Source organism: Eubalaena glacialis, chromosome 15, assembly GCF_028564815.1.
Source record: "Eubalaena glacialis isolate mEubGla1 chromosome 15, mEubGla1.1.hap2.+ XY, whole genome shotgun sequence".
NCBI classification, from domain to species: Eukaryota; Metazoa; Chordata; class Mammalia; order Artiodactyla; family Balaenidae; genus Eubalaena; species Eubalaena glacialis.
The window spans coordinates 86,563,618-86,575,996 of NC_083730.1; the positions used below are offsets into that span (position 1 = coordinate 86,563,618).

The 12,379-nt window shown below is 38.8% G+C and overlaps 1 protein-coding gene across 1 annotated transcript in view; it reads left to right on the plus strand.

The window, feature by feature from the left end:
• KNTC1 (kinetochore associated 1) overlaps nt 1-12,379 on the plus strand; it is a 65,990-nt gene that overhangs the window by 44,147 nt on the left and 9,464 nt on the right. The window contains exons 43-53 of the mRNA XM_061169124.1: nt 12-219; nt 2,311-2,400; nt 3,435-3,606; nt 3,693-3,751; nt 3,893-4,109; nt 4,911-4,984; nt 5,824-6,034; nt 6,154-6,263; nt 9,015-9,061; nt 10,436-10,514; nt 11,740-11,858. Of these exons, the coding sequence (XP_061025107.1) occupies nt 12-219; nt 2,311-2,400; nt 3,435-3,606; nt 3,693-3,751; nt 3,893-4,109; nt 4,911-4,984; nt 5,824-6,034; nt 6,154-6,263; nt 9,015-9,061; nt 10,436-10,514; nt 11,740-11,858 (1,386 nt within the window). The remainder of the gene's footprint in view (nt 1-11; nt 220-2,310; nt 2,401-3,434; nt 3,607-3,692; nt 3,752-3,892; nt 4,110-4,910; nt 4,985-5,823; nt 6,035-6,153; nt 6,264-9,014; nt 9,062-10,435; nt 10,515-11,739; nt 11,859-12,379) is intronic.

Consider the following 12,379-nt stretch of genomic DNA (forward strand, 5'->3'; position numbering starts at 1 on the left):
ACTTATTTCAGCACATTTCAGTTGGACTCTGATGCAGCTCTTCAGCTGTTCATTGAAACACTCCTCCACAACACTAATGCCAGCCAGAGCCAGGGAGACGCAAGCACGGAATCCACAAAGCAGCAGCGTTCCAAACTCCTGGCCAAAGCCATCGAAATGGTTCCTTTACTGACAAGCACAAAAGATTTGGTCATCAGTCTTAGTGGAATACTGCATAAGGTAGATGAATGGTGAAATGAATGCACTGGGTCGTTTCAAGCATCCCTCCTACCCTTAATTAATCAGATATCTATAGTAACAAATTGAAAATGTAAGTCCTATATTTTTTGTAAACTATTAATTTTCAAAAAATTTTAGATTTCTGTATTTTTATTATACTTTTTTTTTTTTTTTTTTTTAAATTTATTTATTTATTTATTTACGGCTGTGTTGGGTCTTCGTTTCTGTGCGAGGGCTTTCTCTAGTTGCGGCTAGTGGGGGCCACTCTTCATCGCGGTGCGCGGGCCTGTCACTGTCGCGGCCTCTCTTGTTGCGGAGAACAGGCTCCAGACGCGCAGGCTCAGTAGTTGTGGCTCATGGGCCCAGTTGCTCCGAGGCATGTGGGATCTTCCCAGACCAGGGCTCGAACCCGTGTCCCCTGCATTGGCAGGCAGATTCTCAACCACTGCGCCACCAGGGAAGCCCCTTTATTATACTTTAATACAGCACATTTCCTGTCTTTTTTTCCTCCAAAATAAAAATAGCCCTTTTTCCCCAGATTTTTAAAAATAGCACACATTCTTTGAAAAAGATCAAACTAGAGAGAAAGGTATGAATCAAAAAGTGAAATTTCCCTACAACCCCACTCCCACAGATAAAAATGTTAATAATTTGGTAAATATCTTAGACTAAATATACTATCCTGTCACTCTCTTTTTTCTTTTAACATATTGTCGTTACATGTCAATGCATAGACGTCTTTCTCATTTTTGACAGATACATATTTATTATTCCACTATGTGGATGAAACATCCTGTATTTAACCAGGTCTTTATGAAAGGACATTTAAATTGTTTGTAAATTTCGTTATTATAAGTTGTTAAAATGAATATCTTCATACACACATTTGCCCTCTTGTCTGATTATTTTTTTAGGAGATCTTCTGAGAATTGGAACTTTTAGGTCAAGGGGTAGTTTGATGGGGGAGTGAAGGTGGATAGAAGGGGAAATAAAATTATAAGACTAAAATTATAATACTTCGGTTTTATGTTTTGCTTGTAATTCAGCCAAAAATTATATAGACTTGCTCAAAATTTCTAGTTACTAAAGAGATCATCTTCCCACTCTGTTCAATGTTATTATTCACGTGAATTTAGTTGGCATTTAAAATTTTTTTTAAAAAGTAATGGTGTGTGGGCAGAAACAGAACAAAGAGAATATTTCCTTTCTTTTTATAAGCATATATAGATGCCACCCAGCTAGTTCTTGTATCTTAGTGTATGGTTATAGCTGGAATGAAATCCTTTGAAAAGGTTTTGCTTGGAGGCCCACACTTTTAGTTATGTCATTTTCCAAGAAAAGGTCAAATTTCTCCTATTCTAATTTTCCCATCATAAATGGAAGAAAGAATTTTAATTTAAAAACCTTATAAAATTATTTGGACTTCCCTGGTGGCGCAGTGGTTAAGAATCCGCCTGCCAGTGCTGGAGACACGTGTTCGAGCCCTGGTCTGGGAAGATCCCACATGCCGCAGAGCAACTAAGCCCGTGCACCACAACTACTGAGCCTGTGCTCTAGAGCCCACAAGCCACAACTTCTGAGCCCGCATGCCACAACTACTGAAGCCTGCGCGCCTAGAGCCCGTGCTCTGCAACAAGCGAAACCACCACGATGAGAAGCCCCCGCACCGCAACGAAGAGTAGCCCCCGCTCGCCACAACTAGAGAAAGCCCGCGCACAGCAATGAAGACCCAACACAGCCAAAAATAAATAAATAAATAAAAATTTTTAAAAATCTTATAAAATTTTAATATGTTTATCTTTCTAGGTTTTTAGTACCTTAAGAACATTTCTCTTTATTGAAATGACATTGCCTCGTACAGGTTTCTTAAAAAACAGCTTTTGAGACATTCTAAAGACGTATGTTTATTCTAATAGTTAATTTTAGAGATGAGAAAATGTTAGTTCATTTTTTAAAGAATAATCTAACTTAATATTGTAGTGCACTGAGCTGTTATATTTGTAATCTCTGCTGATGAACATAACTGCATAAAACCATCAACCAGCCTGGCAATGTCTTCTCCAGTTTTGACTTATTTTTGTTTTTATACAGTTGGATCCCTATGACTACGAGATGATTGAAGTCGTCCTGAAAGTCATAGAAAGAGCTGATGAAAAGATAACCAACATTAATATTAATCAGGTATAACAAATATATTATAGATTTTTAAATTATGTTTTTATTTGGACCATTTAAAAAAATTACTGTTATCTAGTGTCTTTCTGGACTGTCCTCTGAGCTCCCTTTAAACTGTAGTTTTTACTCTATTTCCTTTTCTTTAAAAGGGATACAGAAGTAAAAAGAGTTTTTGTGCTCTCCATGTTTTATCTTAATCCAGTTTTTGCTCTACTGAGGCAATTTAAATCTGGCCAAGAGTACAAAAGTCACTAAAAGACTGATTTAGAAGAATTAAGGCAAAAATATTTGTCATCTGGCAAAAAAAAAAAAAAATCAAAGCATATAAGACCCAGAGTCAGATTTAGCTTTCTATATTAGTAGCTAGGTCCTGGACTAAATTCTATTTCAGTACTCAGTAACTTCCTAGTGTTTTACAAATATGGTCATAGGAGCTTACATATATTTTTTAATTGGATTTTAAAAATTAAAAGAAAATGGGTTGATTCAAAAAGTTATATAAGCCCCAGGGACTTCCCTGGCGGTCCAGTGGTTAGGATGTGTCTCTTTCATTGCCGAGGGCCTGGGTTCAATCCCTGATCAGGGAATTAAGATTGCCCACGTGCAAGTCGTGTGGCACGACCAAAAAAAAAAAAGTTGTACAAGCCCCCAAAATATAAGATGTAAACTTAAGAGAGAATATAGAGGATTAATTTTAGATCTACTGCCTATGTATTTAAAGTGAAATCAAGTATTTTTGAGATATATCAAAAACTATTTGAAGAGTAGAGAACTTCCAAACTCTGGTTTATAAAACATCCCACCAACAACCGGGTTCCGCTGGTTTCTCCTAGTATAATTTCTTTAATGATCACAAAAGTTATGGTTTAGAAGAATAGCGTAATAGTTTTGAAGGTAAAACTATGAAAGGTTTTGATCATCTTTATGAATATGAGACTGTCCCAGGAATGGAACCCTATGATAGTATAGAATTAGATGATTTTAAAACTCTCAATGATTGGTTTGATCTCACAGGAAAATACTTTTTTATTTTAATGTAGGCATTGAGTCTTCTGAAACATTTGAAGTCATACAGAAGAATTTCTCCTCCAGTGGACCTAGAATATCAGTATATGTTGGAGCACGTAATAACTTTGCCATCAGCTGCCCAAACTAGACTGCCTTTTCACCTAATATTCTTCGGCACAGCACAGAGCTTCTGGAAAATTCTCTGTATGTTCATTAACTTCTTATGAATTGTACCGAATAGCCAAAACCCTTTTCTTAGGTAAATCATACTATCTTTGTTTCCTTTCTAGCTACAGAACTCAGTGAAGAATCCTTCCCAACATTGCTCTTAATTTCTAAGTTAATGAAGGTAATGGGTTAAAACTCGTAAAAGTCGTATGTTTATTCTGTAATTCATTCAGACCCTGTGTAGAAAGATTTTATGCTGTTTTCATGTAAAGCCTTTAAAGGTGAGCACGTAAGTCAGCCTTAACTTTTCCTTTCTTTGAAGTTCTCTTTGGACACTCTGTACGTGTCTACAGCCAAACACGTTTTTGAAAAAAAACTGAAGCCTAAGCTCCTGCAGTTAACACAAGCTAAATCCTCAACACTGATTAACAAGGAGATAACTAAGATCACTCAAACCATCGAATCCTACTTGTTATCTATCGTTAACCCGGAGTGGGCTGTAGCCATTGCCATCAGTCTAGCCCAGGATGTCCCAGAAGGTATGGATCCTTCCTTTAATTGGGCTTAAAATGGTCGGCTGTGTTGTTTTTGGAACTTGTAGTAAAAAAATGTACTCCTTTCTTATCTTTAAGGAGAAACGGTATGATAGCTTAGAAATGTATGTGCCCCCTCTCCTCACTTGCGGCACTGCTGTACATTAAAGAGGAACCAAGCAAGACGCCATGCTGCTTGCCCAGGGCGCAGAGACATAGGCATTGCTCAGCTTGAATATAGATTAATACTTCCTCATATCCAATCATACATACTTTCAATAATGAATCCTTAGACATTGTTGCATGATCAAAAAAATACACAAACACGGGCACTTATTGCCATGTTTCTGGTTGTAACAAAAGTTGAAAATAACTAATTTTTTTAAATGCTCATTTGTCAGGAACTGGTTAAAAAAATAGTGTATTCATAGAATGGAATTCTATGTAGTTGATTTGGAAAAATATCCAAGATACATATTAAGTGAGAACAGCAAACTGTACTACATGTATGATCTTATGCCATTTGGGTTAACGTGCTTGAGCACGTGTGCGTGCACACACACACAAACACACACATACACACAGAAAACTTCTGGAGGAATGCAAGGATCTAGGGAATAGGAATAGAAGCTGAAGAGATGGGCCTCTGTGGACTTGTACTTCCTACTTTGTATCCTCTGGCCTGTTTAAATTGTTTTTTTACTATGAGTATGCTTCCTGTCATTGTTTTAAAAAACTGGCTAATTTGACTGAAATACATTGTCTTGAAAGGACTACGATTTGCTTATAAATCTTTTGTCTCTCTAGGTTCCTTCAAGATGTCCAGTTTGAAATTCTGCCTGTATTTAGCTGAGAGGTGGCTTCAGAATATCCCATCTCAGGTGTGTCTGAACTGTAAGATTGAAGGCTCCTCTTTTTTTTTTTTTTTAAATGAAAGGGTAGCTGATTTACAATATTATATTAGTTCCAGGTGTACAACATAGTGATTCAAAATTTTTATAGATTATACTTCATTTATAGTTATTATAAAATATTGGCTCTACTCCGTGTGCTGTACAATATATCCTTGCAGCTTGTTTATTTTATACATAGTAGTTTGTACTTCTTATTCCCCTACCCCTATGTTGCCCCTCTCTCCTTCCCTCTCCCCACTGGTAACCACTAGTTTCTTCTCTATCTGTGAGTCTGTTTCTGTTTTGTTATATACATCCGTTTGTTTTATTTTTTAGATTCCACATGTAAGTGGTAACATACAGTATTTGTCTTTCTCTGTCTGACTTATTTCACGAAGCATAATACCCTACAGGTCTATCCATGTTGTTGCAAATGGCAAAATTTCATTCTTTCTCATGACTGAGTAATATTCCTTTATATATATATGTATATACCGTATCTTCTTTTTCCATTCATCTGTCGATGGACACTTAGGTTGCTTCCATATCTTGGCTACTGTAAGTAGTGCAGCTATGAACATTGGGGTACAGGCTCCGCTTTCTTTTTAATTTGAATTGTGCTCTCCTAGCATCCCTTCTCATCCTGCCCTGGTGATAGGTGTTTTCAAGGGTTGGATGCCTAAAATGGAAAAAGAAGATGAGGCTTGATGTAGATACTTAAGGGTGTAACTAAGGCAGAGAGGGACCTTGACTGATAAAGCTGGATTCTTAGGCTCACTTGCGATTTAGAAAACAAGAGTTTCTTTTTGCTTGGAATTTTTTAAAAGGATGAAACACGTGAAAAAGCTGAAGCTCTGTTGAAGAAGCTTCATATTCAGTACCGGCGATCGGGCACGGAAGCTGTGCTCATAGCCCACAGGCTGAACACTGCAGAGTATTTAAGAGTGATCGGAAAACCAGCACATCTCATTGTCAGTCTGTACGAACATCCCAGCATAAATCAAAGAATTCAGAATTCATCTGGCAAAGATTATCCTGGTGAGGGCAACACCCTTTTTATCTTTTTGTCCAAGGAGACCTATCCTTTTGATTCCCAGGTATCTTGCCTTGCAAACCTGAGGTTTTCTTTCTTTACTTCTTTACCTTTAATATCTTAGATATTCACGCGGCTGCCAAAGAAATAGCTGAAGTCAATGAAATTAATTTGGAGAAAGTCTGGGACATGTTGCTGGAAAAATGGCTGTGCCCGTCTGCCAGACCTGGTGAAGTAAGTGCTGGTTCTGAGAGTGTCTCTTGTTGAGTATGAGCTGATGGCTTCTTCGCAAAGGCTAATTATTTGTCTTGCAATGATGCGACTTCTAATTAGGAGCACGGAATGTTAGGAGAAGGAACATTCGAGCATTTTAATACCTTCTGTTATCTGATGGGTTTTAGTGGGGTTGTTTACATTTTCTTTTCCTTTAAATATTGTTTTGCCGCTATTCTACCTCTTTTTTTTAACTTGCCAATATTTTTTTTAATTGAAGTATAGTTGATACATTCTACCTTTTAATTGATGAATTAAATCAATTTCAGATGAATTTCAGATGAATTCTTGTATAAAAGAAGTGGCCTATTCTTAGACTCAGATTCATGTGATTATTTTATTTTTTTATTTTGAAATAATTTTAAAGGTACAGAAAAGTTGCAAGAATAGTATAAAAGAATTCCCTGTATATCCTTTGCCCAGATCTATCAGTTTTTGGGTTTTTTTTTAATTTTTTTTTTTTAGAGATACCTTTTTTTTAAAAAATTAATTAATTTATTTTTTATTTTTGGCTGTGTTGGGTCTTTGTTTCTGTGCGAGGGCTTTTTCTCTAGTTGTGGCAAGTGGGGGCCACTCTTCATCGCGGTGCGCGGGCCTCTCACTGTCACAGCCTCTCTTGTTGTGGAGCACAGGCTCCAGACGCGCAGGCTCAGTAATTGTGGCTCACGGGCCTAGTTGCTCCGTGGCACGCGGGATCTTCCCAGACCAGGGCTTGAACCCGTGTCCCCTGCATTGGCAGGTGGATTCCCAACCACTGCGCCACCAGGGAAGCCCCCGATCTATCAGTTTTTAACATTTTGCCACATCTGCTTCAGCACTCTCCCTGTAATGTATTTACCCATAACATTTTTCTGAACCATTTGAGAGTAAATTACATGTGTCATGCCCCTTTACCCCTTAAGAATTAAGTTTGTAGTTCAAAGAACAAGGATTTTCTCTTACTTAACCACAGTATAATTATCAAAATCAGATAATTTAATATTGATACAATTTTGATACAATATTGATAAAATACACATATATATATATATATATATATATATATATGTATGTATACCTGAATTTATGGTCCATGTTACAATTTAACCAGTTGTGCCAATAATGTTCCTTATAGCAGTTTTCTCCTCTGGGACCAGAATCTAATCCAGGATTATGTGTTGCATTTATTTGTCATGTCTCTAATCTCTTTTACTCTAGAACAGCTCCATAACTTTTCTTTCATGACACTGACATTTTTGAACAGTTTAAGTCCGTTATTTTGCCCTTCAACTTGGGCTTGTCTGTGTCCTCATGATAAGATCGGAGTTAAAAAAAAAAAAAGATTGGAGTTATGCATTTTGGATAGAATATTACCTGAGTGATGGTATGTCTTTCCCAGGGTCTGACATCTGGGGGCACACGATGTCTCTTTGCCCTAATAGGGATGTTAATTTAGCTAACTTGGTTATGCTGTTGTCCATTTCTGTACCACATAGTTACTACGTTTCCTTTTATAATTATTAGGGGAGATGTTCTGAGACAGTGAAATATTCTGTTCTTCAGGTTCCCCCCTGCACCACACATGTGCCCTGATTTAGACTCTACTGATGATTCTTACCTGAATCTGTTTTATCTGTGATGGGACCTGGACATTTTTGAAGGGTGCAAGCCATTTGGTTTATAAAATGTCTTGTTCTGGGTTTACTGATGTTAATCATGATTAGATTCAGGTTATGGATTCTTAGCAGCAATACTCTATAGGTGATGTGTTCTCTTCAGATATGAGAACACAGCATCAGTTTTTTAGAAATAATATTAACATCTAAATTTATGATGGAATTCGGCAATCCAAATGCAGAATTTTCTGAATTGTTTCTTCTGAGTTTTCAGGCAGAATTTAATGAGGGAGATTCTATAATTCCTCTATCCACCTAGGCAGATATCCTTGGAAAAAAAAATCCATTTTTTAAACAAATGGTATAACTAACATGACATTAGATTTTCAACTACTGGTTTTTATATTACTTGGCATTCACTTTAACAAGTACTTTTTGAGTATTTACCAAGAGCAAGGACTGTGTATCAGTGGAAACAGAGGACTTAGAAGCATATCCAGGCCACGTAGAATCTGTGTTTGACTCAAACCCACATGTTTTAACTTACACATAAATCTGGAGCACTAAACTGAAAGCCCCTTGAGACCAGGAACTGTGTTTATACATATAGCACCTAATGCATTTCTTTGTAAGTCCCCATAAATACATACTGAATTAATGGATAACTCATAAAATTCATGGAGTCCTTTCCTTTTAAAAATTACCCAATGAATGTAAGCTCCAGGAGGACAGGAATATTTGTTTTATTCACTCAGGCAAATGCCTGGTGCATGGTAAGTGCTCAGTACATATTTGTTCACTGAATGAATGTGAGTAAACCCATTTTTTAAAGCAAGAATCTTCTCATAAAGTAATGAATTACACTGTAATTCCCTGTCTGTAATAAAAATTTTTTTATAAATCTTTTTTTTTTTTGCTGTCATCAAACATGGAGGTGCTGGGAGTTGAACCCAGAGCCTCACGTATGCTCAGCGTGCACTCTGCCACTGAGCTACACCTCCTCCTGTAAATATAATTTTGTATATTAGGTTTTTTCATCTAATAGACTTTCATAAGCTTATACAGTCAACCAACTTTCTTCAATTTTTAACTTTTTTTTTTTTTCACTTTTTCAAAGACACCATCAGAATTATTTGAACTTCAGGAAGATGAAGCACTACGAAGGTATTCTTCCTGTACTTACGTTTGTCTACATCCTGTTGCCTAGTAGGAATCTTACCAATGAATGGGTTAGACATTGGACTTGCTTGGTATAACTTGGATCAGAACCTCTGAGAAGAATCAGTTCATTGATATATGGCTGTGAGTGTGTTAAGTATCTCCAGTGGAATAAATAAAAAACAACCAAGATCCGAAGTTTCTGAACCCTCAGTGAGTTCCTACTAGAACACCTTTAGCAGAGAATGTACATCGAACAAAGGAAAACTCTTCTGTAGCTAGGACTCTGGCCCCAGACCTCTGTGTGTTCTCTCTCCCTGGGGAGCTAGGCTGGTTCAGATATAGGCCGCCAGGATTTCTTTTTCCCTTCTAACCTAAGACTGAGACCTAGAAAGGCACATTGGTGTTATGTACTGTGCTAAGTCTGATTGGTCGTAGCTTGCTCTCTTGAGAAGACTATATCTGTGCTCAAATCAGAAAATGTGGTCATCTATTAATGATGCTTGGCATAGGCATGGGAAAGGGAGTGGTAGCATGCATCCCAGCTTTTTGCCATTCTGGTCTGGACCAAAGTAGGTCAGCTCACTCATGAAGCCCTACACCCTACATTGGCCCTGGAGATCTGATAGTGAGAGAGGATGTGGAAAGATAAACACTGGAAAAGAATTTTTCCTGGTTTGGGGAGAACTGGCCTAGTATCCCCTCCATGCCCTTCTTTCCTCTGGGCACCCCTTCGTCCTTGCTTAGTCCTTTAAGGGCAGGGACACCTTTGTCTAAGCAAGAGGTAGCTCCTGGAGCATCTGACTGAACCAGCCACCTGGGCAGGCTTAGAGGGAAACAGTTCAGAGAGAGAGAGAGAGAGAGAGAGAGAGAACCCCAAGAAGGAGATCCCAAAGGGTACTTCATGCCAATTTCATAACTTCCTGCCTTTTCCCACTGGAATCTCCACCCCTCCCCTTCCAGTACATCTGATTGTCTTGCCCTTCTCTGGAGGGGACCAGTCAGCCCTGAGTCCAGAGGTTAAAATGTGCCACTAACAAGGTCCTGTGAACTAAACCTGAAGTTTCCATGTGTAGTGTTCAATGTACTTTGCAACTATGGTTTGTATTAATTCCTTAACTAGAAAGAATATAAATTTTGGGAGGTTGACTAGCCATTTCATAGATGAGAGGACTGAGGCTTGACATTTATTGTCTTTATTATCTTCTTTAGCTGTGAAGGAACTCAAGAAAAGATTAAGCACCCTTTAAAGGAGATAGCCCTTCAGGCCTGTGTTTGGGATGTCTAATGACTTTTTCTATGGACAGTAAAACAGGTCTCTTGTTTTGCTAATCTCTCACTAAATTAAAGTCTAAATATAATTAACAATTTTTTTTTCAGAGTCCTGTATCTCCTTCTGTCTCGTCCGGTTGATTATAGTTCAAGAATGCTGTTCATTTTTGCAACATCAGCTACAACTGTAAGCTCTACAGACTTAGTCAAAGCTCATCTTTGCATCTAAGCTTAACATTTTTTCCCTGCATATTTACCATTTACAAATGATTGAGATAATGCTCACTTCTGTACTTCCTCAAAGTACGTCTTACTCTACAGATGAGGATTGTAGTGTCTGCCGAGCTCCGTTTAGTGCTGGCTTCTGAGACATCCTGCTTGGCAAGCTGAGTGGTGCAGCTGTTGACAATTCCCACGGGTTATCCACATTCACTGTTGTAACGCCCTGGTCCAGCTGCATCCCTAATACCAGAGGCCCCAACGAGCCAGCCTGAGAGAAGTCTCCACCCTGGTCTCCAGGCCCTGCCTGAGCTGTCACACCCCCTCCCCACTAAACTCTAGGGATAACTTTCCCTTATCCCTAAAGGCAACTCGATCTCCGGCCTTCAGGCTTTTGCATATAGAAATGCTCTCTGAGGCAGCTGGAGCAGAGGGAGAGTACAGATGTAGATAGAAGGAAGAAAGGGGAAAAGGCTGAGATGCTGATTGTATGTCCTTGACAGCAAGTGGGGGGGGGGGGGAATATCCCTTCTTGCATATTAGTTTATCTGATAGTCATTCTTTCAGGTAAAAATGGTGTTCCATGAAAAGTGCCTGGCTCAGCTCACAGCTCAGTCATAACAAGGGCTTTTCCCTGAAAAAACCCATCGCATCGCGGTGTGCTTTACCAGTACTTCCTGTTTAGTCATGTAGAACATTAATGAATATGTTTTGATTAATTAATAGTAACACGTATTCAAGTGTGAACTCATAGTACTATATTCAGGAGTTGAGGTTTAATAAAATTAATTCTTATTGCTTCAAGAACCTTCTTAAGCGGACGTCTCTTGTTTTCAATGCTGCAAATGTGAAGAATGTGGTGGCTGCCACAGCAGTTGGGTGTTCCTACCGTTCACCCACCACTGCTTTTGCACCATCAGTGCAAATATTAACACAGTGTAATAGGCAGGTATACCATTATAGTATTATTACAAAAGTGGTTCTAACTGTTTTCCTTCTCAAAGAGTGTAAGAAACCCTCCAGCCCCCATGCAGGGGTCCGTGGAACACACTTTAAGAACCACTGACTCCCCTAAGGGCAGACATAGACTTTAATCTTTTAAAAACTGACGTGGCTCATGTTACCTAGATGGAAACTCAGTTATCCAACTACAACACGCGGCACAGCTCTACAAACCTCTTTTGGTCTTACAGACGTTAGGTGTGCACCAGCTCACTTTCGCCCACAGGACGCGAGCCCTGCAGTGTCTCCTCTATTTGGCTGACAAGGAAACTGTAGAATCTCTCTTCAAAAAACCCATTGAAGAAGTGAAGTAAGTGGAAGTTTAAAAATCGTATTAATAGAAAACAGATTCTTTGGAAGCATAACTTTTAAGCCCCATAGTTCAGAAGAGCGCGTTAGAGGGGCCGTGTCAACGTGGTCCTGTTGCCTCGAGTGTCCTTGACGTTCTGGCAAAGGGGAAACAGGCCTTTAAGAACATCTTGTTTCCCTCGAGGCTTTGAGACATTTAGAAACTGAGTGTTTTCTTCATCTTGCTCAGATTGATTTCTTTTTATATATATATAAATTTATTTTATTTATTTATTTTTGGCTGCGTTGGGTCTTTGTTGCTGCGCGTGGGCTTTCTATAGTTGCGGCGAGCGGGGGCTACTCTTCGTTGCGGTGCGCAGGCTTCTCATTGCAGTGGCTTCTCTTATTGTGGAGCACGGGCTCTAGGTGCGTGGGCTTCAGTAGTTGTGGCTCACAGGCTCAGTAGTTGTGGCACATAGGCTTAGTTGCTCTGCGGCATATGGAATCTTCCCAGATCAGGGCTCAAACCTGTGTGCCCTGGAT